This window comes from Mastacembelus armatus, chromosome 7, assembly GCF_900324485.2.
Source record: "Mastacembelus armatus chromosome 7, fMasArm1.2, whole genome shotgun sequence".
Taxonomy (NCBI): Eukaryota; Metazoa; Chordata; class Actinopteri; order Synbranchiformes; family Mastacembelidae; genus Mastacembelus; species Mastacembelus armatus.
Window position 1 is genome coordinate 6,767,664 of NC_046639.1, and position 27,743 is coordinate 6,795,406.

The 27,743-nt window shown below is 39.3% G+C and overlaps 2 protein-coding genes across 6 annotated transcripts; both read left to right on the forward strand.

The window, feature by feature from the left end:
- The first annotated feature begins 439 nt into the window (after positions 1–439).
- On the forward strand, positions 440–6,885 carry LOC113146282 (neurofilament heavy polypeptide). Of its 2 annotated transcripts, none has more exons than XM_026333676.1 (5): positions 440–1,036; positions 2,436–2,923; positions 3,417–3,579; positions 4,073–4,799; positions 4,886–6,885. In XM_026333676.1, coding segments are annotated over exons 1-5 (1,656 nt in total). In that variant the 5' UTR covers positions 440–760; the 3' UTR covers positions 4,888–6,885. The 2 variants fall into 2 exon arrangements, with proteins under 2 accessions (XP_026189461.1, XP_026189462.1); XM_026333677.2 differs by having other exon boundaries at positions 441–1,036; positions 2,439–2,923.
- A 7,508-nt stretch (positions 6,886–14,393) lies between these two features.
- Positions 14,394–27,265, forward strand: LOC113145671 (protein phosphatase 1 regulatory subunit 12B-like). Of its 4 annotated transcripts, none has more exons than XM_026332666.1 (8): positions 14,394–14,969; positions 18,834–18,850; positions 18,965–19,094; positions 20,062–20,166; positions 20,335–20,385; positions 20,551–20,601; positions 21,312–21,382; positions 25,322–27,265. In XM_026332666.1, exons 1-7 carry the CDS (start codon positions 14,868–14,870, stop codon positions 21,351–21,353), a joined length of 498 nt encoding a protein of 165 aa, XP_026188451.1. In that variant the 5' UTR covers positions 14,394–14,867; the 3' UTR covers positions 21,354–21,382; positions 25,322–27,265. The 4 variants fall into 4 exon arrangements, with proteins under 4 accessions (XP_026188451.1, XP_026188452.1, XP_026188450.1 ...); XM_026332667.1 differs by having other exon boundaries at positions 21,315–21,382; XM_026332665.1 differs by lacking the exon at positions 21,312–21,382.
- Positions 27,266–27,743: the final 478 nt, after the last annotated feature.

Sequence of the window (27,743 nt, forward strand, 5' to 3'; positions counted from 1 at the left end):
TAGAATTTTGAGCAGGTCCAGCTACCTTTGTACCATTTATTTTCACTAATAGCTAAGACTGATGTCAGTTTTCTGTTTTCAGTTTTTCATTCATAGCTTCATAAAACAAGCACCAGAATAATCATAGAAAAAAAAAAATAACTAGACATCATAAAAATGAACAGGGGTTTTAACATGCACACACATATGACTGTTCATTCATACCCAAAGCTGAGATAAGATGAAATGTAGCAAAACAGCAAAGGCTAAGATGTGACATCATAGAAGCTGATGGTGGCCTTTAACGGAAGTGTGTGTGTGTGTGTGTGTGTGTGTGAATATGACTACAGTCTAACCTTAAAGACCAGTTTAATGAATTTGACATCATTCATCTTTGTCAGTCCTGGGGTTTTCTTAAGGCTCATGCCACGTGGTTAACACCCAGCAGCCCACTAGAGAAATGTGAAAGCCGTGGCTATGGCTGTAGTTTAAAATAGCGCACAGTGTCTCGCCACTGGACGTGTGGTCTTTCCATTAGATGACAGCGCACATGGCGGCCCGGCCCAGCACGACCAGCTCCCCCACCCCGTTCCTGAATGGACGAACTCTCCACGTACGGTTCACGCCTCCCTCTGTCATCCTCACCAGCAGCTCCCTGCAGCCAGTGCCTTATTGTGCGGTGATTGGACCCGGGCGCCGTCTGAAGTAAATCACCGCTCACAGCACGCTCCTTGAAGATCACCTCTTTGCTTGGCGAGAACATTGTGTGCTTTGTGTGAAAATGACTGCCAAGCATCGGAAAGGCAAAGGCAACCAAAAACATGAAGATAACTTTTTCAAAAATGAAGTTATGGAGTCAGAAGCCCGCACCGGGGGGAACAATTACACTCTGTTGGTTGTTTTATTGCTGTTTGTGATTGGCGGTGCAACCGGCGCATGGTTCTGTTTCCAACAGCACCAAACTTTAACCTACTTAACAGACAGTCTCATGGGCTTGCAGATGAAGATAGTGAAACTGCAGTCCTCCCATGAAGACATGCGACAGTCAAGTAGCAAGGTAAGGAATTAAAATAATAAGCAGCCGTTCCCTGTGGGAAAATGGTGAGGGTAGTCCCCTTGAACAGCACAAGACGCCTCTTCTGATGGCCTATGCCCTGTTTTCAATAAATCTGTTTTCATTAACCAGTAGTTAACAGAAAAATAAAAATCCATATGCCAACAGTGCATGCTGCCTGCTTCTGAAGACTAAGAACTGCAGGCCTCTATCAGATTTCAAAATGCCAAGAGCCTCACTGGAGTGAGTACAAAACGCTGCTATTTCTAACATCCCCACAGCTGCTGACGTTTGTAATGAGGATTATCCTTGACCTACAATTGCAGCACTGACTTTCCCACTGTTGAAAGCACAGAAAATCTATTCATAAAAAAAGGTTCTTTGTGGAAAATCGCTCTTTTATAATAACAGTCAAGATCATGATTCCCAGACTGTGCAGATGATGCTGCCAAAATAATAATAAACAAGACAGTAGGGTGCCAAGGCTAAATTTAGTCTGTGATTTTGATACTGAACACCAGTTCAGAGGCTGTGCACACGCCACCTGAATCACGGTAGAACTGAAAGTATGATTAGATTAAAAAAAATAGTCCGATTTCTAGTTTAATGTATCAATATGAATAAACTGGCCCAGTTGTGTTACTATGAACTAAGGTTTGTTGCTCTGTGGCCATTTATAAAGTTCATAGAATTTCAAAAAAGTTGCTGATGAGATGAGCAATAAATCAAAAACAGTTAACTGAGACAAATCTGCTGCTCCTATTCTTTCCCTCTCTCATACAAACTCCACCTTTGGTTCAGTAAACTGAGGTGGCAAAAACTTTGCCTGGGAGCAGCTCTGCTAGCTCAGTCTTGTTAGGGAAGTATTTCCTGTATTAACACTTAACTGCTTTTGTGACTCATAAATTTGCCTCTGCAGTTGCACAGTTTTAACCAAGATCCACTGCCTGACCAGAGTTTAGCTTCTGATGAACATGGAAAAAAAATCACTTGTTTCCTTATGCAGCCATACACAATTATAATATGTAGATTGTTTCTTGAAGCTTATTCTCTTGACCTTTATCTCAGTTTGCTGGAAAATAAGGTTTGCATGATCAGACCTGCCCTGATTTTAAGATACTTACAACTTTTTGCTTATAGAGGGGAGTTGTGAGGTAATTGTAATTTAAACAAATCACACAAAAATGATTGTAAAAATGCATCCTGCGACAGCCCATGCATACATCAATAGGTGAGAAGAAGGCTGAGAAATGTATAGAGTATTTCAGTACTGCTCTCCTTCTTTATGGGTTTATTCAATTTTGGGGTGCATTTACAGTGCAGGGACTGTTAAAGCGCCAATGAATGATAGTCCCTCCAAGTGGGCAGCCTGACTTAACGTCACTCCTGTGTCTCCCTCTACCAGCACATTTCAGAGAGCCTAGAGAGCCGCATGAATGCGCTGGAGGAGTCTTACGCCCTGGCCCAGAAACAGGTGGGCATGGCCCTGGCTACAGCTGAGCAGCTCAAAACGTCTGACCTCCCTGCTCAGGTGCTGTCACTCCACACTGAGATGAAAGCCCGCCTGGCAGAGATGCAGCAAGCCACTGTGTCTCTGGAGCAACTGAGCCAGCTGCAGAGCCAGCTGAAGGGAAAGAGTGAGGAGTTTGAGGGTGTTAAGATTCAGATAGAGGGCCTGGCCACGCTGAGTGCTGAACTATCCCAGAGAGTTGAGCTTTTAACAGGGAGCCAGGCAGAAACCGAATCAGAACTGGAGGAGAGGTTTGGCCAGGTCACCACACTGAGCAACGCTCTGGATGGACAGGCTGCTGATGTGCTCACACTGAGGGAGCAGCTGGATGCCTATCAGGCTCAGCTAGAGGCCAGCACACTGGAGATGGCTGCAGTCAGGTAGGATGTGGGGGAAAAAAAGTAGGAGCTTTTGGTGCTGTGAACAAAATATCTCACCTCCTCTGACCCATAACTTTATGTTGACTTTGTCAAATCCCTGTTGGCTGCCACTGTCTGCGCTGTTGTTTGACTCTTGGCCAGTGTTGGTAGGCCTCATATTCACATTGTGAAATTACATTGATCTATATAAACATTTCTGTTGTAGTAATACTTGGAGTTAAGTTATGGAATTGAAAGGCTTGCATCAAATAGTTTTGAATGTTAAATATGCCCCCTTTGAAGCTTTTATAAACATCATTGAAATGTGGGTGACAGGCTGTTGTTTTTGAAGCAGCATTGTGAAGCCAGCATTTTATCAATAAAGCTTCAGTCTTCATGGGCCTACACAGTTAAGACTACATATCTGTCCCCATAGTTAATGATGGCCAAAAACATCCCTGGAAACAACAAATATTAATTTAGAAACGTACTCTGAGTGTGTTCTTTCTTTCAGAGAGTTGTTTGAGAGTGAACAGTCCCAGCCAGCCCATCAGCCAAATATGGAGGATCTCTTGAATATGTTACATCAGAATCTGCAGGAGCAGAACGCAGCAGCCACTAGTCTGCACTCTGAACTCAGGGCTCAACTGGAGAATGTACAGAAACAGGTTACTCAGGTAATGAACACAGATTTAGCTTTATAATTAACCTTGAAATGCCTATCTGGGGCTGCAAGGAGCACTTAGCTTAATTTTTCTTACACTGATCATATCTTTTAAAACTTAAAAAAAAAAAAAACCTGTACACCTGTGTCAGTCTACGGAAAGCTATGAAGGAAGGAAGGTGGTGTTCCTAAATCCTGCTTGCATAGTGTTTAATATCTGAAACTGGCCACATGAGACCTTCTTGAATGACTGAACAAATCAAAGATGTCTGGTGATTCAGAGGTCTGGAACTACACAAAATCCGATTTCTCTGATCCAGATCAGATCAGATTTCTCTTCATCTCATTAATTTGAAAGAACTATTGCCTCGTTTACACTTAGATACACATTGAGAGTTTTCTCACATTCCATGTGTTTCGACACCTTGATAGTAGATCTTCATATTATGAGCTAGAATATATAATAATAAGTTATGACTGGAGTTTTTTTTTTTTTTTTGTCACAGCTAGTGGGTGGAACACAACCTCCTGGAGAGACTGTGGAACAGACAGATGAAGAAACAGTGGCCACTGCTCAAGAACAATCAGCTGCAGCAACTCAAGAAGAAAAGGAGGGACTTCCTTCAGATGTAAAAAAAGAGGCATTTAACCCAGAAGAAGAGGCTGAGGCAGAGCAAAGAGAGGCAGCTGCACAAGATGAAGCTCCTGTGGAGCAGGAGTTCACTGAGACAGAAGACCCAGCTCCTGCAGAGGAGGTGGAAGCGGTAAAGGAGGTTCAGACTGAGCAATATGGGTCACTTGCCAAATCAGCCAAGAAGAAAGTAAAAAGGAGGCAGCCAGGAGACAAGGGACAAAGTGTAGAAGAGGATGTGCCTATTGAGAAGAACGTGAAAGCAGTTGAAGAGGGGAAAACTGAAGGACAGCAAATTGAGGAGGAGGAGTCACTGGTCGAAGCAGAAAAAGAAAAGTTATCGGAACGAGAGGAGGCAAGGGAGGACAACCACAAAGCAGAGGAGGAAAGGGTGTCAGAAAGAGAGGAGGTAGATGATGCTTTGGCATCTGAAGGAGAGAAAGGATTGGAGAAGTCACTGCTGCACGAGGAGAAATTAAATGTAGAAGAGGAAGTGGCAGAACTGCAGGAGGAACAGGAGGATGTAGCAGCTGAAGTGGAGACAGATGATACAGATAAAGAAGAGGAACTACTAGCAAATTATTCTTTGCCAGAGGACAAATGTAAGTGACAATGGATTAATTAACATCACTGCATAAACTTAAATCTGTCATATCCCTTCTAATATATTCTGTTTTATGTTTTACAGAGGTTTGTCAGCAGAAAGGTTTTGTTTTTGCATTGGACATATCCACCAAGGAGACAGTCAGTCTGAAGTCTATATGATAAACGCTCTACGGAGGTATTATTGATTGCTGTTGTTAAGTTGCAGTATTCATTTTGTGGTTGCTTTTTGAAAGGCAGACCTTATTGGAAGAGTTCAGGACATTTACCTCAAAATATGAGCTGGCTGGTAAGGTTGGAAATGATTCATTCAGGGTTTACCTGCCAATAACAGCCTGAGAAGCCTTAATCCATTCAAAAATGATCATCTTTCTACAGAGCACTGTACACTCCTCAAAACTGTACTGAACTGAAAAACATAACAGCCATTGAATTACCGAGAAGCAAATGTATAAACTTTTTATGAATGCACATGAAGCCATAAATAATGCCTGTCTTGGTGAAATTCAAGTATATACTGTATTTATGTCACTGCCTAAAATGCTTGGTGATGAAAACAACTGATGCAGAGAGTTGTTTACTAACTGTTTACACAGGCAAAATTTCAAGTAGATGGAGACTTTTCAGAAAGTATCACATTGTTACTTATTTTGCACTTTGTGTTGTAGATTTAAGTGGACAAAATTTTCATTTTGTCCAACAGGCTGCAAACAGTAACCCATAATGACAAGATGAAAGCAATTTATTAGAGATATTTGATATATGTACAAAAATGTTTAGAGCTTTAATTGAGTACTTTGTTGATGCCTCTTTGGCAGCAGTAACACTAGCAGATCATGTCAAGCAGTTGACAAATTCAGTGTTGACGTGTGTGCCTGCTTCATGTCATTGTGCTGCAAACATTAACCATCATACTGTTCTCTGCATTGGGCTGCATTCATCTTTCACTTACGTCTTACCGATGTTCCTGTCCTCTTGTTACTGAAAAATGCAGCAGTTAAAATAAACGGGATGTAACTAAACTTGGTCTGGAATGACACAGCAAGTGTCTGAATATTACATCAGGACAGCAACGCGGCCTTGACTGGTGAATGGCAAGAATGGAATTTTTTTTTCTGCTTAAAAACCAAAGCTGTGTGTGCAAAAAGTGGCTCAGTAAAAGGTCTCTGAATATTTTCAGAAGCCACTTTGTATGTGGTTTAGTACTGAAAGTTTACTTGAAGTAATTTGGTTCATTATTGTTTTGCACTTTTTAAAAAAAAAACGGATTACACTTCCAGCTGGACAGAACACACCAGTTGTATAAGTCTGAAAGCCTGACCCAGCTACCAAGCACAGGTTGGCTTCAGCAACATCATTGTACTGGTTTAATACTTTTTATTCAAAAATGCAATGTTTGAAAGTTGAGACCATTTATTTCTGTTGGGGGTCTTTAACAGATAACCACAGATATTTTGTGTGTTAACTCTGAAAAACTTATTTGTAACAATCAGAATTGTTCTCCAGATGAATGGGGAAATATTGGAAGGACAACTGCAGTTGAACTGTATATTCCAGTATCACTGTATTGCACACAGAGATTGGTAAACTGGGTTCATTTTGTCGGGAGATCGCCACATGAGAGGTTAATGCAACAGTTCATAAAAGACTTAGCAATACATCAACTGCCCTGCAATACCAAGACTGTTTAAAATCTAAGAGATGGTACTGCTGCTGTTCAAGGCTTTCTTCGACACTTACCTGAGCTCAACCCAGCTGGACGTCAATAAGAACATAAGAAAAAACAAACAAAAGTCACATTACAAGACTCACTGAGATGCTCTGAACACAACTGGAATAATGTGAATTCTCAAATAAAACCAAACACTGTTGGTTCAAATAACTGACACATCAAATATTAATATTACATATGTCATCATAAAGAGCATGCTTGGTAATGTAGAACATGCTTTTGGACAAAACTTTTTTTTTTTTTAATAAACCTCATGACTTTTACAAAATGTACTGTTTTGCCAAGACACTGGTTACTGTCATCATGACACTTCTCATATTTTTTAAAATAAACCCTTTTTTTTCTTGTTTGTATACTTGAGTCTGGGCTGTTATTTCACATTCATTATGGCCATCATAGCGAATCATTGGTTATACATTATTAACAATCCACAGAGCTGAATGCACGTTGCTGTCTCATTACCTTTATAGTTATATGCTGTTGTGGGATGTCACGATCCACGTATTGTAAAAATGAGTTTTTTGTCTCCTTTAAAACAACTGTTCCTATCATCTCTAGTCCCATGCTGTTATGTTAAAGGTTATGTCTTATATATATATTTTAGTATATTCAACAAATTCAAACAGCCTTAAACCAACAATGAAATCATCCTGTTCACATGTATCCAAATCCTGATATATCTTATTCTCCAGCTGCTGAGCTTGACAGAGGGGTCACACGAGTCTACCATTAGATCCTAACAACCCTCACCTGAGCTCACTTCTTTTGTTCACCTAACGAGCCTATTCAGGCCTGGCGTGAAGTGAAACCGACTCAGGAGTGTGGGTCTAACGACTCTCACCTGATTTACATAGCTCACCTAGTGAACCTATGGGACTAGGGGTAGAGTGAAACCAACCTGGAAGATAAATTGGAGGTTCCATACCACCTTTTTCTCAGATTGACGAAGCCACTTGGATGGGTGGTGAAACATTTCGACCTAAAAACTGAAAGTCCAGTTGCCATGACTCAACCCCTGTATTGTAATTTGGCGCTATACAAATAAACAGATTAAAATTGAAACAACTTCTCCAGCACCAAGATTTACACCTCTTTGCACTACTGTAATATTGAACTTCACTGGTGGAAAGTTACTAAATGTATTTCATCAAGTAATATAATTAGATTTGGAGATATTTCCTATTCCACTGCAACTAAAATATTTTTAAAAATTTAAATGCTTGGCTACCTTAACCAACAATAACAAAATAATTAAATATATAATAATATAGGGTCATTTTAATATTGTATTGTATAGTAAAGTCTTTTAGTATTGTACTGACAAGATTATTTTTCATTTATGAAATAATCTGCTCACTACGTATCGTTTATCACGTCACATGGTCTTTACATTAGTGGCAGCAGTAAAAGTTTGCAGTATCAGAAGACGTTATAAGCTGTAGTCACAATTCTTGTGAAAGTCATTTCTGTAACTGTGTTTGCAGCTCCAGCTGTGTACAGAGTGATGCATCAGACTTTGGTCAACAGAAAGTCAAATTGTCTGCATCATCAAGATGGGCAGGAAGTCCCTCTCTCTCTCTCCCCTGCTCTCTCTCCATCGCTCTCCCTGCACTGTAGCCTACAGAGTAATTTCGTTCAGCCTCTCCCACTCATCACTGCTGCAGTGTCTCAGTGCCTCATTCTTTGACCTTCCACACTGACCATGCAAGCATTTGCTCCCAGGTAGGTTTCAAAGTAACTGAGTCATGCTGTTCTATTCCTGGATTCTTGTTGGACCAATTTCATTTTCAGATTCTCTCTTTGATAATCTACTGTTCTGGCAAAGCTTCAAGTCCTTGCATCTATCATATTAATGTACAGCTATTTCCTGTAAAGGGGCTGCAGGCCTTGTTGAATTGATGGCACGTGAGTTTGGAGGTTCTTACTTTAGGGACTGAAGATTAGGTTCTCTCTTTCATCTGCTTGATTCGCTTTTTTATGTACATAAACAATTGTTGGCTTAAAGCTATTATTCTTGGCAACAATTTTAGCTTATTATCATGTAGCTTAATAGGAGCAGTTTGCTGTATATGGATTACAGGTTGTGTGGGTCTGTTGTTTTTTATGTATGGCTCAGTAAAATCTAGACAGACATAATTGCTGTTGTTTCTGTAAATGAATCTATAAGCATCTGCAACTTGGGTAGCTCTTACTTGTATAGTGGTTCAGTATTTTCCTGTATAATATCTGGTCTCAGAACTGTGCACTGCCAAGGATTCTGTTTTCTATCTTTGTATTTTACTGTACATACAGTATATGCTGCCGACCAGCCTACTTTCTCTCAGTCAGGATTCAGGGTGACACCACAACTAAGAGATCAATACCAGTAAAAGCCTAGCAGGATGGTGAGCAGGGTATCAGGCAGCTCTGAGTAAAACATGAGCCTCTGCTCTGGTGCTTGCTCAGCTCTTTCTGCCTGTGAAGCCGTTGGTGGAAATGATGCTCAGGTCTTAAACATCTTTAGGCCACAATGAAATGTATTTGCAGAGCATCTTTGCTTTGTAATTTGATGTCTTCTTAACGTGGGATAACAAAGACAATGCAGGGATACAGGGTAAATTAGTGTGACGTGGCTCTAGCATAAAACTACAGCTCCACATATAGAGCAAGTAGGAAATGTGAGATCTGGATATGGTTTTTATACATTTAACCACCACAGTGGGGATCTTTTACATTTCAGCAATTCATGTCTTTATATTGCTGCAAAATAAAATCAAATAAACAGTAATTTCAGCGTACCACTTGCTTTGGCTCCTGGAATAGGAGAAAAGTCTAAATTTTTTCAGCACAACATATTCATACTTTCTGATAACTCCTTGGTGAATATCAATTTCAGAAAATGAGCTGTCATGCAGTGCTCTTGCACGTCAACTTGTCAACCACAATGTCTGCAGAGATTTTCTAGTCTTGTTTTTAATTTGCTGCTGTATGAAGCTCTTTGCAAGTTGGGTTTTGAAAGGTGCTCAACAAATAAATATTTGTATTACTATTATCTTTTTTACCTGTATCCCATGTCTGTGTGCCATAGTTGAATGTAAACTATGTTTAATATTAAGCAAAGAGTCTTTTGTGCTTGCCTGTGTTTTATTTCACAGGTTATATCTGACCCCAGTCAGGGATGAGGAAGCAGAGTCTCAGAGGAAAGCTAAGTCTCGTCATGCCAGACAGACCCGCAGGTCAACACAGGTACAAAGAACAAATGATTTACAGAGTAAAAGTATTATTGTATTCTATGCAGGTGTTGACAGATACAAAACCGTATGAATGTCTTGTAGGGTGTGACTCTGACAGACCTGAAAGAGGCTCAGAAAAGCAACAGCCTGTCTCCTCAAGAAAGACGAATGGAGGAAAGAGACAAGTCCTGTGTGAGGAAAGGCTTGACAGATGAAACACTGGTCCAGATCAGTCTGACAAGAACCACAGAAACAACAGAGATTAGTTCAAAATCAAGTATGCTGGACAAGGTGAGCAAGAGGAAATTATGCAGAAATCGATTGTTTTTTATAAGCAGAAGTAACTGGTTTGTAACTTCAGACAATATTATTTATAAACATGTTTTGATACTTTTGTCTTATACATGGACAGCAGGGGAACATTGAACCCAGGTTAGAAACCCTCATAGAGTCTCCTCTACCAAACCTTTCATATTCTTCTCTTGCTGGATCCTGTGGCCTGCCATACTGCAACTACTTCAGAGGTAAGACGAGAATTGTGGTTTGGTTTGGTTTGTTTTACCCCATTGTTATGACTGAACTGACCGACTATTTCTTATTGTGTGGGGCCCCACAGACCCCAAACCTATACGCATACAAATAATTATATGTGCAAAAATGTTACATACAATGTTACAAAATACATATATTGCCATGTAGCATTATTATTATACGAGTAACAAAATACTGAATATTTTATATGTTAAATGAACTATAAAATATATTTCTTGTGCTTGACAAAAGAGTCATTCAGTGACAAAGATGTGTACCATATATAATAATAACAACAACCAATAGACATGTATTCAAACATGTTTTCCAATTTTGAAACGGTTAAAAAGGAATAATTTGTCATTTCTGTAGCAGGCTTTTGAAACATGCCTCCAAAATCATGTTTATAGGCAATTTTCATCAAATTTGGTATAAAGTTAATAAGTCTTGAGGGTGTGAGGTGATATAACAATGTTAAGTGTGATTTTTGAGCTGGCGGAAGGCAGGTCTCTAGGAGGCAGAAAAGAAAATTAGGATTAAAATTGTTAATAATAATCAAAAAGCATATAATTGTTGAGTCTCTGTTTGCTTTCTGCAATGATAATATCATATAAATACTCCACTTGTGCAGCTGGTGAGAGATGGTGGACAGATGAAAATCAGAACCCTGTTGAGGACCCAGAACAGACGACCTTTGCCAAAAAGCATCAACAGAGACGACGCTGCTGTGATGTCGAAGGCCCAGTCTACAATAGTGCAGAGGTGTGTGTGTGAAACATTCATATTCCTTTAATTCAATAACATTGATAGTCACAGAAAAAAGATGGTCTGAGCATTATTTTTTCTTAGTACCACTAGATGGCGCCAAAGGATTTTCCAATTTATTTTTCATGCGTAGGTTGACCAAGGAGAACTTGGTAATTACAGTTCACTTGGCACAAACTACTGTTTAACAAACCAAGATCCCTTGAGAATATGTTGAACATGACAAACAGTGTTTATCATCAACAGAGTAAAGGTTTTTTATTTATAAAGGTGGTATCTAGGTATTATATATCAAGATGCCCCAATAATTGGATTGCTCTCTATGAATCAATATTCATTAGTACCATTGTTTCATCTTCATGCTTCTTCCTCTCCAGAAAGCTAAATATGCTTCAAAGGCAGCTAAGCTCTGATATCTGATGCAACATTCTGAGATGTACTGCAATCGTAAATGTGAAGCATGTGTTCAGAGAGTCTTCTAACTAGTGCGCTGGTTAATATCTCATAGAAGGACAGTCCAGGAGGCCCACCCCACCCCTTCCACTCCCTCAAAGTCCCTTTGCTCCTTCCCATCACATGGCTGAGGTGTCTGAGCATTCCATACCATATTGGGCAAAACCGAGACGTGCTCTGCCTTAGCCTTGGATTCAGTGGGATTGACTTTTTTCTTTCACCTTCTAAACTGACATCATGCTCTCTCCACCTGCATGGGAAAAACCCTGAACCATGACCCCAGTTGCTAATTTCTCCACCGGTAGACCCTGAGTTTAAGTGAGGATATTCTCCTAGTTAGTGTTCCTAACAGAAAGATAAAAATAGACACCCTAGTGACAAATAAGGAGAACAGACAGTGACTTTTACCAGATTATCAATGATTATGGATCTCCTATGTGTAGCATGATTGGAAAGTGGATTCCCTGTGAGCTGATTCCAGGTCAGCTGTTCAGCTGTCCCCCATGGTGGAATCTGAAACAGAGATCTGTTAGTAACATGAGCCTCTTAGCGTTACTGACTAAATCTGTCTGGATAATCATACTGAGCAGCGAGGTTTCATCAGAAGCATGACAGGCTGCCCATTACTAGAGCCGACCTCTGTGTGACTCCATGATGATCTGAACAGATTTTCCACTTTTCTTTTCAGCAGCACAAAGAAAGGCAGGTGCAGAGCAAGTCAACCAAGAGATTCCAATACCTTTAAGATTATTAGTGATGATGATGATAATTATGATAGAATGAATAAAGAAAGATACCACACCACATTACCACTTTATAATGGATGGTATTAAGTAATTAGATCCTGCTACTACTGTGATCTGCTCTTCCACATTCACTCCAACACTGTAGTAGTCACGTATTTGGCTTATTTTCACTTTTCCAAAAATGCATCAGTATAATATCCCATATGGAAAATCATGAAAGGCTGAGGATCAAACTGGGGGAATTCCAGCAGGAATCAACTCTAACACTAGCACCAGTGTAGTTCACTGTCACTTTAAGAAATATTTTCTACATATTGCCTCTGAAAACAACATATATGATAAATATACTGTGTACACAATATGGTTACTATTGACAATATAATTTTTCAAAACTAACATGGGTCATTTCTCAAATCATCTGTAAAAAACATCTGCACAGTAAATCAGAAAAATGAAGCAACCAAAACTGTCAATAACAACCTCTTAGATGATCTTAAGATACGAGACAGCATACTTGAGCACCTCTACATGGCTGTTATTCGTGGATGGTCACTAGCACTAAACTGAAAGCCACATCACAGCATCACAGTCTTTGTGTCAAATAATCAGGTATCCTCATCTTTTTTAACTCTCTTTCATACTGTTTCCATTATGCTTCAGAGTTTCTGTTTCATTTCTTTCTGTCCTATGCTATCTTTGCTTTTATCTGTTCACCCTGTGCAGGGATGAGGCAGCTGAGGAACAGTGAGGTGCTGCAAACCTCACTATAAAAGGAAGATAGCTATGCACCAGCTGGTGCAGACTTTTGGAAGAAACAGGAAGGGGGGGGGGGGGGGGGGGGGGGTAGGAGGGGCAAGGTTGTTTAAAGAAATAGTTTGACATTTGGAATATATGCTTGCAGTATGTGCTTTCTTGCCAAGAGTTAAATAAAGACATTGATAACACGTTCTAATCTCTGTATGGTAAATATCCAGCCTATAGCCGGTAAACTGAGTTTAGCACCAAAACTATAAACAGGAAAATAATGCTAGCCTGACTCTGCTAAAGACAACAAAATGAGAAAGTCCCCCTCCACCCAAAAAGCTTAGTACTTACAACCCTTGTTTGCTGAGGGCTGGAAAGTTTGGTGACATTATCATAGAGCAACAACATAACAACATGCTATCATTTATTGTTGCTATTCTTTTCTCTCACCACTATCCCGTCACCCCTTCCGTTAAAGGGAATTTTCCTTTCTAAGTGCCTTGAGATGATTTTATTGTTATTTGGTGCTATACAAATAAATAAATTGAAATTGAGAGGCATGAGCTCATGACAGGCGCATGGATCAACAAACTATCATACATAAACATAACCATGATAAAATGGTTATTATTGCAACTTTAGTGTAGCATTAATGGTAAAAATTAAGTATCTGAGGTTTGCATAAACCTAATCTAATCTATATCCTATTCCTCTAAGCCTAGCTAACTGTTTCCCATTGATTTTCACTTTTTATGCTGAGCTAAGCTTGGCATACAGTTGAGGTTTGTGTTTAATGAAGAAGTGCCTTTCCCAAAATGTTAAACTATTTCTTTAATTAGAGGGTGAAGAAAGATGGAATAAAAAACTAATATTTTTACAAACCTCGTAAGACCACAGGATGAGCCACACAAATGTCAACACAGTTGTAAAGCAAAATAAGTAATACTATTTCAATCTTGCAGGGATAAAATGTGAAAACAAGAGGAAACATGGCTTAGGTACTCTGTTAACACCATGTACACATATTAAAAGCATCTCCTCTCCAACACACTGTAGGCCTTAAACAGTTTGTTGACACATCATGGGCACTGATGGCTCCTCAGGTAATACTGTCTGTTGACCTTCCAGGAGACAAACTGCTGAAGCCCCTCAGTTCTGGCTATGTGCTCCACCGCCCTTTATCCCCATCCACATCAGTGGACAATTTTAGCCCTCAGTACTGAGTCCGGCCATAGCAGAGACTCTGGCAGACTGCCACACAAAGCTGCCAAAGCTGAAGAGAGCAGGGAGAAGCAAGGGGAGTAGGAGGTGGAGGGATTGGGAGGGCAACCAAGCAGTGAAAGGAGAAGGAGAGAGAGAAAACAAGAGAGGGAGGGCGATAGAGAGAGAGTGTATAACTTTGGGAAACATATGAAGAGACAGCACAGGGAATAAACTTTTCTCTCTTGGCTGCTTTCTTGTGGACTACTTCACATTTCATCACAGAGCCCAGTGTTGACAGAGCTAAGGCACGGGATGATAATTTGTTTGCTTTCTTAGCTAAAGAGCTAATTCTGTTTTTTTTGTTTTTTTTTTAAATCAGTAGAGATTATTTAGTTTTGTTGTTCTTTGCACTTTCTGGTTATTGCTTTCCTGTCTGAGCTCTGAAGAAGGCGTCAGCACACATCTGAAATCCTTCCAAAGTCTCTCCAGTTCATGAGAGTGCGAAGCCAGACACACACATACACACCTGTTGTTGCTGAGGATTCCCCGGGAGCGCAGTCATGGGTATCTGCGTCACTGTTGCCTGAGGGAATCTGTGCATCTGTGCAGCTGCAAACGAGTGGCGGCCTCGGTGAATGTTACAGTAGAAGTTGACCTGCCTGTTCAGGTTAGAGGAGGGAGATGTCATCCTACTATCCACGCACCAAAGACCTGACTCGCACCAGGAAGTCCCTGACAGAGTCACCACCACCCTCTCCGTCTCCTACAGACAAAAACTACAGAGTAAGACCAGAAACCTTTCTTATAGAGAAATATTTTGATTTTAACTTTATGATGTCATCAATTTAAACAGGATTAGTATGCCTAATTTCATATCTCTGTATCATTTATTTCCATAAATCTTTTCTTATGATTGATATTAGAGTTAGTTTATTTACTCACTAACAAGTGACTGTGGATTAAATCTAACACTTCTAGACACTTTCTGTTTAGAGCGGAAACTATTAGCTGACTCAATGGTTACACTAAATTAATTAGCTGCCTGGCAGGCTGAAAATTACATGGGTTAATAATGTATGACATTGGGGTTCAACTATTATGTGATTTCAATGTCTTGAATTTAAGGAATGGCTATATTCCTTTGCATTTCTCCCTATTTTATTATAAAGTTTTTAGAAAAAACAATTAATGAAAACAATATATAAACAATAACTGATAACACATAATTTGTGCATGTTTGCGCATGTGCTGTTTAACGGAAATAGACAACTCACAATCCACTCATCATTTCATATTGTTTCATAAAGGAAGTCAAATGTTTACTTTAAAACATTGAAGCACTGAAACACATTTTCTAGAAAAGACTTTTTGGATTGAAACATCCCTTCGGTAATTTCCTGTTATTTTTTTCTAAATGGCTTATTCTCATGGGTGTTGTTCAACTGCTGTGTTTATGTCAGTGCATCAGATGGAGCTAAACACTGTGACAGGCACATTTAAAGGGACAGACAGAAACAGAAAAATATGAAGCAATTCAGACACATCTACAGTAATACTCTATGTTGTGACACTGGCATTCATTTTCCATGATGTCAGCCTGATTTGAACTGGCAGAGTTTTCATGGGAGAGAATGTGGAGTTCAGAGGGGTGCAATCAGGTTGACACTGTATTTTTAGTGCATGTCACAATGCTTTGATGAGAATCTGGTCCTCTTTACTGAATATACAATGTGTGTTACAGCTGTGAATAACAGGAAGAGGAATAGGCAGGAACATATCTGCATCACTGGATGACACCCATTTTTAGGCAGATGAGAGCAGTGCTGTAGTTCTTGAATTACTAAGCACATTTACCTGTGTACAGCTGAGGTAAAGTACTTGTACTCTGAATATTTCAGTTTTATGCTACTTTTTATGCTACTCCACTACATATTTTGACAGCTATAGGTACTACTAACTTTTTGCATTAACATTTTACATAAAAACCATTTGACGATCTAATAAATTGTAACATGTCAGGAAAGATGAAATGGTGCCAAAAGTTTAAGATTTTGCCATTTTATAACATTTATATAATAAAAATATACAAAAAAATAAATTGTACAAATGTGATGTCTGAGTTGTTATACAGTACACAATATCCCTCTAAACTTTTCAGATGGTGTATAAATTTTGCTCTTTCATACACGACCACCCACATTTACCTTGTGACGCTACAGATGGGCCTAACCTCTCGTTTGTGGACCAAAGCCTTTAAAAAGGAGGTAAAACTAGCTCCACCTTCAACTACAACAGTAAAATGCTGTTTCAGCATTAATGTCAAATTGTATATACGTAAATAAGTACTTTTATTCTGGTATTTTGCATACATTTACTCTCAGTAGCCAGAGGGGCTCAAGCACTATGTAAGTGTGAAGAGCAGAGTAAGAGTGACTGCAGTGAGGAAAAGTGAATGGGGCTGTGCTTTTTTATGGCTGTGTGCAGTGTCACTTCCAGCAGCAGGGCTGGAGATGTAGAGAAGAGTGTAGAGCTCAGATTTTCCTACTGCAGTCATCCAGTCAGCTCTCAGGGATATAATGCTGTTACAGAAAGAAAGAAGTGAGATGGATGGTGAAGAGTATGGTAATGACGATTTAACTGACATCGCTGTTAACAACATGATTTATACACCATAGCAGTCAGCTCGGGAAAGCAACTTCCAACATCCCCAGTCCCCTGCCGTGTATGATATTGGTTTTGGCAAACCATAAAACTGGAGGCAGCTGTGCTTACAGTGTGCCCGTGGTTCAAGCATGCACCCGTTTCCATCAGTCTGACACCCTGTTATTTTTCTCGCTCAATTGATCCTCATCTGCTCTGCCTCACTGACTGAGCTACATGTGCAACTTCTGACTCCCTCTATTTTTCCTACCCAATAAATCAGATTGTGTCATCTCTATCAGACATCGACTATCTTTCAGTTTCTAGGTTTGGCTGAACGTGGACAAAACATTTATGATGCAGAAATATATGTAACAGCATGCACATATTTCTGCAAGAATTCCTGCTTTTAGAAAGAACTGGTCCTAAGTACTCCACAGGCTCACTCAAGATTTCACTGTAATTAAGTTTTTAAGAAACTCATTTCACCAATTTTGTAATCCTTTAGTGTGAAATAGGTTTTCTGAGGGGAATTAATAATCTTGAAGAAGTTCATATCACACCATAAATTATTCATAAAACCAGGGGTCCAATCATCCAAGTTGATTAATGAATTTACACCAAATCTGATTGAAGAATCTCCCCCAGTACTGCACAAAGAGATTGGAGTGAGTGTAAGCTCTTCTTGGCTCCAGCCTTGGCCCTTTTTCCTTGAGGGCACAGAGGTCTGCTTTTTCCTGGATAGCTCTGCTTAAGCCTATGACCACATAAGGACAGGCAGAGCTGGCTTATTTATGTAAACACTTGCTAAGGAACCTCTGACACTGTATGAAACATCCCCTAACTCACCAAATGTAAGTGCAGGAAGTACTGTGTGCCGTTCCTTCTGACATAAATTGTGCTCCTACAAAAAAACATATGATTTTAACACATTCACATCGGTTTCTTGTCTCAAACAGCTAGAAGCACCAAACAAGGTGTTTATTAAAAAGTGTTTCTGAACAGGGGGGTTAGAAGATCTTTCCCTGGTAAGAGAACAACTCCACATCCTTGAGTTTAGGAGTAATGGGACAGCAGCTGATACTGCAAACCAGATCATGGATCAGTCTGGCTTCATATTATGGCATCTCCTCTATTTCTCTGATTGTTATTTCCAGTCTATGATACATTACTATACACTTCCGGTCATTCTCCTCTAATGTGCAATGTTTATCAGCTAATGACAGCGGCCATTTTTCAGTGCATAAATAGTCTGGCTGAAGGTCTATTCTAGATGGACTGATTGTGAAGACATGTTTGCACATATGTTGTATGATATATACATTGACTCAGGGAGGAAATAGACACAACTCTACCTACCATTTCTCTGCTCTATAACTATAGATACATTATGGAGAACTCTGAAAGCCCAGAGCTGAGTGAAATACAGACCGAATAAAATGCAGCTCCTCTAAATGTTGCACAAAACCCAGAACCCATGGTGAAATGGAAACAAATTCAGCATGTGATCACAGCAGGCAACTTGGCAGTCATGTCGATCAGACTAGTCAAAGCAAAAACGTGCCAGGAGAGTCTGCAGCTATCAGTCTGTTACCCGAGGTCATCCGTTGACCCGTCACACAATAGATACTTAGCTTCTGATGTCATGTTGTCATCTTTATGCTGCAGGCATTTGCATGGCAGCTGCCTAGTCTGAAAGATTAACTGGGCTCACCAGGGAGTTTTGACCTATGTGAACCCTGTCAGTGCAGTGTATATCTCATTTCTGCATGCACTTCTTTCTTCTGGGACTCCAGGCCTCTGAACAAACTGTGATAATTCACTTGGAAGTTTTTTTTTTGTTCTCTGTTGTCTCAAAATAGAAAATATTTTACTGCAATGCCTCTGCCTGGTCTTATCAAACAAATAAATCTAAATCTGACAGCAACAGAACATTTTTAAACAGTGCTGTTCCCATGCTGTGGTGCTGAGTGATCAAAGTAACATGACTTGTTCTTTGTTTTTCAGCATGACAGACTCTCAAGGTAAGTATTCAGCACTGTTTTTCCCCTCCTGTAATACAGAACTGCATATCCTGAAAATAAAATGTCCTAAATAAAGTAGCATTGTGCACTGAGTATGATCTGTGTTGCCTCTAGATATGACTCCAGTGGAGAGAGTGCAACAGACAAACCACTGGGCCGCACCAGCTCTTATACACGGAGAGAGACAAGGTTGGCCGCTCTAAATAGACAAGAGCAAGACTCCACTACCAAAGACTACAAGAAGGTAGTAACTCTTACTTCAGTTTAAACAAGCACATTCCCCTGTGACTGATTCAAAGCTGCAGTCCTGCTGGCTCCAATAAAGACAAACAGATGGAGCTATGGACTTTTAGATAATCAGCAGTATTAGTATCTAGCCTTTGTAATCTGAAACATCTGACTAAAATATTATCTTACCAATATATTAATTAAAGCTGCTGATCCACTAACTGTAGCCACACTATATGACTGTATAACAACTTTTACTTTATATACATATCAGCTTTCTCCTACTGCAATGTTATTAAACATTCTATATTTTTTACAAAACCAATACAAAACACCATGTCACAGAGCCATACATATGGTAATATGTAACAAATGTACTATAATTTAAATATATTTAATGTTTTTGCTGATTGTAAACTGAAATAATGACAGTGAAAAGTCTTATCAAGTTACTGTGTATAGAATTAGACATTGGTCTCTTGTTATAAATGGTCAAAAAAGTAACTTCATGATTAATTTTGCATGAATCCATTGGTCCAGTGTTTTTTGTTTATTTGTAGACCCATATGACCTGTGTTCCCAAAGTTACTGTGGTGTTCCCACTGGGAAAACCACTTCTCACAGCTGTCTGAACTCCATGATAATGTTTTACATCCTGTTTACACCTGCCAAAGATGACTGTTGTTTCAAAGATAGAGCTTACATGATGCAATACTGGTTTTTGGGTTTGGCTTAGGATATTTCTTAAATTGTTTCAGTCTACCTGTTCATTTATGTACCCACAATGTATTTGGGGTTATTTACTACATAGCTATTTTGTTTTATTTCAGACAAAACACTTTGGAATTCTGAATGACTTAACTTGTATTTCTTTGACAGATCAATTATTGTGTTATTTTTCTTTATCAAGTATTTCTTGAAGCACTAAAAGACCAAGAATTTATGAAATTAAGCTATTTGTTTGTCATTTTCTTCTGTTTTAGATGTATACAGAAGCACTGCATGAGAATGAAAGGCTTAAGTCCAGGTTACAGGACAGCAAACAAGAACTGGCCAAGATACGTTCCCAACTGGAGAAAGTCACTCAGGTACAGAAGCTGTCCACTCATTAACACTACTTTACCATCATCCTTATTCCACGGTGGTGTTGAAGGAAGCTGGCTGATTACGTCATGAAATTATTTTCATAAATATTTAAATTATTTTGTGGAATTTCCTACAATGTGTCACAGTAACCGCACCATTCAAATTTTTAGCGCCACGACAGGATTTCAGAGAGATCTACAGTACATGAATCGGAGAAAAGGGTAAGTGTCTTTAGCAGCCTTTTTAAATTTTATCACAATAGATGAATGTCCATAACTTTTCTTAGTCTTTTCCCTTCTAATTTTTCTGTCAAACTATGGCCTGATTTCTTTTCACACTTTGGGCTTTTAATATAGTTATTACAGTTATTTTCTCTTCATTTGCAGGAAAAACAAGCTCTTGAGAAAAGAGTGTCAGACATGGAGGAGGAGTTAAAGGTCAGTCCATGCTGAAAGAAATTGTGCATACTCACCCTGGGTTTAAATGGCATCTGTTTTGTCTTAGGTACAAGTTGTGCTTCAGTGACATGTTTTCCCCCCAAAATAATACTACTAACAGTCCTTTAAGGTACACACATCCAGCCCCTTTCACTCATGCTAAATCAAGCATGTCTAAAGTGTTCTAGACAGTAAAAGACACGTAGCACACTCCAGGGTTGTGGTTAGCCAGGTGGGTTTGCACTCAAGGAGAGGGAAGGTTAGTGCTTCAGGCTCATTACCCACAGTGTTCTGCTGGGCTGCTTCCTGCTCAGCTAAGGAGGAGCCTGTGCTGTTGCTCCCTTGCTCCACTTATCCCACTGTTGGGGTGAACACTGTGACCTAGTTCCAGCTGAATACCAAACCCCGTCCAAGAGCAAAAGACCTGCTTTTGTGAGACATTCTTTCACTGCGCTCTGTGCATTCTGCTCCGCAATGAAACACGTGTAGGACAGAGAAGCAGAGACGTACAGTATCAGGACTAGGTATATGTGGTCTGAACTTGGTTCTGTATGTAGATTGTGAAAGTAGTCATAATTTACAAAGTTATTTTATTGTTAATGCAAATTATGAGAACATTTTTATATTCTTCAATAAGTCTAAGACTATATAATATATAGTTATTGATGAGAATTTTATAAATTGATGATATGCTGTCATGGTTCCCTCAGCAGGATGCCCCACTGCGGTTTCGCTGTGGGTACCAGCCCTGAGGGCAAGCTGTCTCAGGGGAGGGGGGATGGTGAGTGGTTGTTATGACACAGAGGACACCTGCTTGTCACCTCACGTAATTCTGAGACTGGGGCATGTTTACACGTGTGAACACACCGGTATCCCTTTATAAGCTCAAATATACAAGTAATCTACTATGTGAATGCCACAGAAACACAGACATATCAATCTATTTATTTTATTTGGATGCAAAGCACCTCAGGCTTGTCACTCACTCACTCACTCACAAATTCAGTCATACATGTTTAGTAAAGTATTTGTTCTCCACAAGGAGGAGCTGTTCAGGCGACTTTCTGTTAGCTTATAAATGTCAACTTGTGCCCCCTGCTGGAAAAGAAAAATAGCAGGGCCACCTTAGATCTGCAGAGTAACAGCTTCTGTCATTTTAACACATATTTTAACACTGTAACTGTGACTGTTACAACTCCTGCTGCCTTGTGTGCGTAACCATAAAAAATGCAGTGGGTGACACTCACTTTCTGCAGTTGACACATTCTAAATTGCAGAATCTGTTACTCTCTTTGCCTATAGATGGTGCACATCAGCTCACCTACACCTCACCTCAAGCTTGCAAGCAAAAGCTGTTAGGAATTTACCTTCTCAGGTCTGAAACTGTTGGCACTGGGGTGTTGTATTTGACTGGGCCTGGTTTCAATGTTTCACATCTATAGCACTGTGTGCCCATGTTTTCTCTGTTTAATTAGTATTGTGTTAGAGTCATTTGTAGGATTCATTTGTTGGTTTTTTCATTTCTTACAAAAAGGCTGAAACAGCCTATAAAATTGAATTAATAGCAACAGCTTAAAATTATCTGCTGGTTGCAAGAGTATGGGCAGATCTGATTTAATATCGAAAAGCTCAAAATTGCAAGAGTAATAAAGGATACTGCTGATTATGTATTCTTGTCACTCTGTCCTATATTTTACTCTTCTCAAAGGCACCTATCCATTGGCTGTTCAGTTTTATTGTAATACCAATTGCACATTATATGCATGAAAAGCTAAGTCTCAAATACAGACTAGCTTCTCATTGCTGTTTTACACATGTTTTGGTATTGTAAGAAGCAACTGGATGTCATTCTTGGCCATATTTCAGACTTTAAATTTGTTTTTGGGCAGCCAAAATGCTACAAGTCTCTTTGTGTGTGTGTGTGTGTGTGGTCTGTGTTTCACCCACAGGAATACCATCAAACCACAGGTTTTTCTGTCAAACCACACTGAGGTTTACCTCAAAAAGTCAGGCCAAGAAGAAGTGGGAAATGAATCATTTCCATTCCTTTGACTTATAACTAGCTCCTGTACAAAGTTTGAAATAGTGGAGTCTACTTTATGTGATTTTCTACAACTTTTATACCCCTCTCCTTTGCAAAGCTACCCATCTAACGAAACACCTCAGCACCTCACCACTCTCCATATACAGCCCACAATTTTGATGAGCCTTACCCAAAGAGAACTGGCTATATAACTTGGTTTCCTTGTTGCAGCTTTTGTTGTTTCTTCTCAAACCCCTCTGTTGTGTAGATATTTGATTTTATGTTCTTTCCCCTATCTGTGTAGGTGTGTGGCTCATGTCTATAAAAGTAGATATGTGTACACTTTCTATATGGGTCTTTCTTTCTGCACATGGCCTGCCTCCCTGCATGCTTTCTCTGTCTGTTCCTTTCTCTATCTCTTTCCTCCTCTGTGCAGGCTTTCCCTGCTCTGGCTCAGGTCCAGACCTTGCGGAGGGTGAACGAGTGTCTCCTGGCTGAGAACAGAGCCATGCTGCGTGTCCTTGCCCGCCTCTCTGAGACAGCCTCCATGCCGGAGACAGAGGACCTCTGATTCTCTGACATCATCTGTCCTCCTTTCCCCCCTGCTCTCCCCTTCCTAAGCCACGTAACTTCTACACTCCTCTGTCCCTCTGGTGCCTCTACAACCCCCTCCTCCTCTGCTGTGCTCCTCTCAGGCAGGTCCTTCACCCTCCCCCCATGATGCAAAATATCTTCCTTTCCACTCTTTTTTAACCCATTCATTTATATGGCCATCAGAAGGCAATCCTGCAGACCCCTCCCCCCAAAACATCTCTCATAAGCCTTTCAAGTATTTTTAGCTACATTCATGCTGCATGAATCTTCACGACATAAACACTCGATTAAAGAGTTATTTTCTTTCTTTGGTCATAATTTAAATTAAACATTTTATAGTAGCAGGCTGTACCATGCAGGTCCTGTGTAATGTGCTGTGTAATCAATGCAAAGTTATTTTGCAATGGAAATAGCCATTCTAGTCAACCTTTCGAAGGCAATGAATCATGTGAGATCATTAGCCTTCAAAATGAGCAAGTCCTGTGCCACTGGGTGCGGTGCACATATGTGACTCATTTTGTTTTCTTGTGTGTTTTTCTTTATGAAGAGAAAGAACATTTGAGTACATTACCTGAAAGGAATAATAATCAGTAAATTGGTAAATATGGAACTGCAGACAGCAGGCAGTTCCCATAGTATAGACTCCAGAAAATCACTGCACACAAACATTAAATAGTTCCAGCTTGTAAGCCCATGTACAACCACAGCTTGCGTTTGCATTTCACAAACAGACATGTTCTTTAGTGAGCTTTAGTGGTACTCGCAGGCAGAGCGTGTTACCTTTCGACACAGCCACTTTGGCCTCTCTGTATCCTCAACTTATCTCGATTTGTATTTTCCCAGAATGTGAAACTATCCCTGTAATTTCATTTAGACCTCAGTAGGGAAATATTCTACTGAACATTTCATTGATTAATAGACTTTTGTATTTTTAAACAATAATACTATCGTGTAATATATGACAGAAACGACAGGTCCGTTCTAGCTAGCGCTGCTGTGTTTATCCTAATTAGCATGATGTTACCTTGTGTCGGCTGCGCTGGGTTAGCCGGTCCGGTTCACAACTGGATGCTTTAGGAGTTAGCTTACTCTGTGCAATGCTTACCTGCACTTTAACATGAATTATTAATTTAGTTCACTTCTTCATGTTTCCAACCGGATGCTTTCTGTTCAGATGTTGATGCATTGACGAAGTGTTGTTGTGGTTCACCAGTTCTACTTTACAGTACACGCATTGTACCGTGTTGAAACGATCCCAAAATTTGGACATTTTCTGCTTTTTATAAACGGTTTCGCTCTCTGACGCAGCGCCACCTTTTGATACTAAAATACGTTGTGCGACAGCGATTACGGTCCGTGTGGAACAACGATCCCAAGGCGGAGCAGGTCCGATAACGCAAATTATAGATATTAAACAAATTCTCGAAGCAAATTCTTTGCTTCGAGAATTTTTTTGCAATCGAAATTCTCGATTTCCTCGAGGATTCGATGCAGCTCTAGAGCTCAGTATTAGAATGATGTCTGGGCTGTCATTTTGGATTATTCTGCTTTATAATGTAGAGACTGACAAAGAAAACAAGCTAGAAAACAGAATCGAAACATGGGATTTTCCACAGGTTTTTTTTTTTTTTTTGCCAGGTGCCTCTGCTTTTTCACCAGTTTTGGTAATGTGTCACAGTTGGAGCAGAAGGTTATTGTTTGTCTTGAATAGAAGGGAAATACTTTGACAAAGAGGGTGGATATTTTTAGTCATTGCTACTCATGAGAGACATGACCTACTTTTCAGAAATTGACCCTGTCTGTTTCTCCCTTTGACTTTTTTTTTCACTTTCCACATACTGTCAAAGTCACTCCTTACAGCATGATCACCTATTATAAAGCATGCCCTAAATCTCTGGCCAAACTCTATTGAAGGACAAACTTCCAATCCACCCGTTGTTAGCAATGTTTACAATATTTGATCAATAGTGTCCTTGGTGAATAGTCATACTACTTTATAAAGCTTTAAATTACAAACTTTGCCCTAATTTTCCAAGAGCGTACAGTAAATGTTTGATGTTGTAATGATTTTCTAATATCATTACTGTCCTTTTGCTGTCCCAGATCTTAACAGAGCTCAAGTCAGACAACCAGAGGCTAAAGGATGAGAATGGGGCACTCATTCGAGTCATCAGCAAACTGTCCAAATGAAAAGATGTATCAAGCTGCTGTGGACACTCCAACCCTTTTATGGCAGTTTAATTATTCATGTAGCAAGTTGTGGCCCTTCTCTGAGTTATGATGATGGGTTGTTTTGGCTGCATTGCAGAAATAAATTCCCAGTGAGACTTGAGAAGATCTAAAGAGAAAAAGTTTTAAGCATTTCACAGTGTGTGGTGGAGTTATAATATAGTGTTTTTATCTGATTAGCTATAGTGATTTTGTAACATACAGCATTTCACATTAAGCAAATAGGGACCATTTGTATTGTTTGAATGACATTTTAAAAACACAGTTGAAAGAACTCAAGGGGTTTGCATGAATATAATGTATCTACTAATATACCACACATCACGTTTGTTGCTTTGTTCACTGCAAAAAAAAAGTATTTTAATGTTATTTTAATTAGAAAAGAAGAGAGAAGCCAATCATGTTTTCTTTTTTTCTACTGATACAATCATGTCAGGGGTGGGACTGGAGCATCAAGGCCCCCAAAGCCTGAGATATATAGGAAATTCAAAAATCAGTAAACATATATGAGAAAGAGGTACTAAGAATCTGATCAAGTGACAAATAGGCTCTCTGATTTCAGCTTCTCTCGTACATTTTTCATATAAAATGTTATAAATACAACAGCTAATTTATTTTAAGTTCATATCCTCAGTTTAGAAGATATTAAGACGTGTGTCTTGGGATAAACCTTCTTAGATTGACGACTTCCTGAGATTTGTCACTGAGCTGTGTATGGTCACCCCCTCCCCGCCTCATAAATTTAAAATCTTTAGTCCAATCTATCAGAAGCAACATCCAGATTTTTCTACAGTTTTCTTTGCAGTTTATGGTCCAGTGTATCAGGGCCCACAGATATGGTCACAACTTGCATTAAAACAGCAAACCTACAAATCAGCTCCAGACTTTTGTGACATTTCAACAAAATTTATATTATTTTGAAAAGGACTGTGTACCAGTTTTAAGGTATTTTTTGTTCATCTAACAAATGATAATGTCTCCACTATATTTGATAATTGAGGGGGACTGTACTTTAACCCTGAAAGGCACAAGACTAACACTCTGTACAGCAAGAGCAGCGTAATCTTTAATTACTTGGGCCACAATGTCTTGCCTTTACAATGGTACATTTTCCAGATACTGTTCCTCAGTTATTCATGTGTTTTCAGAAGCCTTTTTTTTTGTTAGCTTTGCATGTTCTTTATAGAGTAATCCAGTGACTCATCAGAGTCACAGCAGAATGGTTGCACAGAAGATACAGTCTGAGTGTGTGAAGAAAATGCACTATAGTTTGTTTTGTAATAGAGATATATTTATTTATTTATGCATTTCTTAGTTTTACTCTTCATACTCTATGTTCATTACTCAGCTTTGTTTTAAAGGAATACACTGATTCTTTTGGTTGATCTGTTGTCTCCGTGTTAGGTGATGAAAAACAAATGCCCAAATCATCCACTGGTACATGCACTGTAAATCACTGCTGAAGTTTTAGTGGCCACAGTATTGTGTGATTTTAAATATCAAGCACAGTTAAAGTACACCTTTGCTAGAATTTTGAATTATATGTGATGTAGATTACTTACTGTGTCATTCATATGCTATTGTAACCAAAGAACAAGTTACTTTTTGTCTAAATGCACTGAGTTAAGAGCTCTGATTTAACTCCAGTTGATGTAAAGCTGGTCAGCTTTGGTTCTGGTCATTTTGGAGGCCATATTTACTGGTGCTACTGCATTATGTAGAAATGTGTGCTTCTCTTTCTGGGGTTCCTAAAATGTTTGATACATTATAAAATGTTCATATATTAGCATATTTAAAAATAAAAATAAAATAAAACCATGAAAGACCCCACTGCTTTGTAGTTATTCCACATGGAGCAAAGTCACCGTACATTACAAAGTTTTATTCTAAAGGTTTATAGGGAAGGAAGATTAGCTCAAACAGTGTTTTTTATGCCTTGTATTATGTTTAATATATACAACGCATTGACTCATCTCTATATTTAAAATCATTAAGCTGCAGGGTTGCTGTAAGTTGTGTGCCAGAGACATGAATGGTTTTGGTGTCTGTCTTCTTTTCACTTAACAAAAGTTGACTAAGTTCAGAGAGTTTGACGTATTCCTTAAACAACGTGATGCTTTCCAATTCCAAGGGCCACATGCTCCACACTAGTGTTATCTTTGGTCACATCTAATGAACTGATTAAAGCCAAATAACAAAAACGGTACAGTACTGTATATGTCTGTTTCTACATCTGCTGCAGACATATCAAACTATACAGAACATTGTAATAAAATGCCTGAAATGTGTTGATGAT

What these genes read in the sequence shown, in the direction of transcription:
- LOC113146282 (XM_026333676.1), top strand. Translation starts at nt 761, where the DNA reads ATGACTGCCAAGCATCGGAAAGGCAAAGGCAACCAAAAACATGAAGAT. An exon ending in TGCGACAGTCAAGTAGCAAG is followed by an intron (nt 1,037 to 2,435) that starts GTAAGGAATTAA and finishes GTCTCCCTCTAC; the next exon opens with CAGCACATTTCAGAGAGCCT. An exon ending in CTGGAGATGGCTGCAGTCAG is followed by an intron (nt 2,924 to 3,416) that starts GTAGGATGTGGG and finishes TCTTTCTTTCAG; the next exon opens with AGAGTTGTTTGAGAGTGAAC.
- LOC113145671 (XM_026332664.1), top strand. Translation starts at nt 14,868, where the DNA reads ATGTCATCCTACTATCCACGCACCAAAGACCTGACTCGCACCAGGAAG. An exon ending in TACATGAATCGGAGAAAAGG is followed by an intron (nt 20,386 to 20,550) that starts GTAAGTGTCTTT and finishes CTTCATTTGCAG; the next exon opens with GAAAAACAAGCTCTTGAGAA. An exon ending in ACATGGAGGAGGAGTTAAAG is followed by an intron (nt 20,602 to 23,060) that starts GTCAGTCCATGC and finishes TCCTCTGTGCAG; the next exon opens with GCTTTCCCTGCTCTGGCTCA.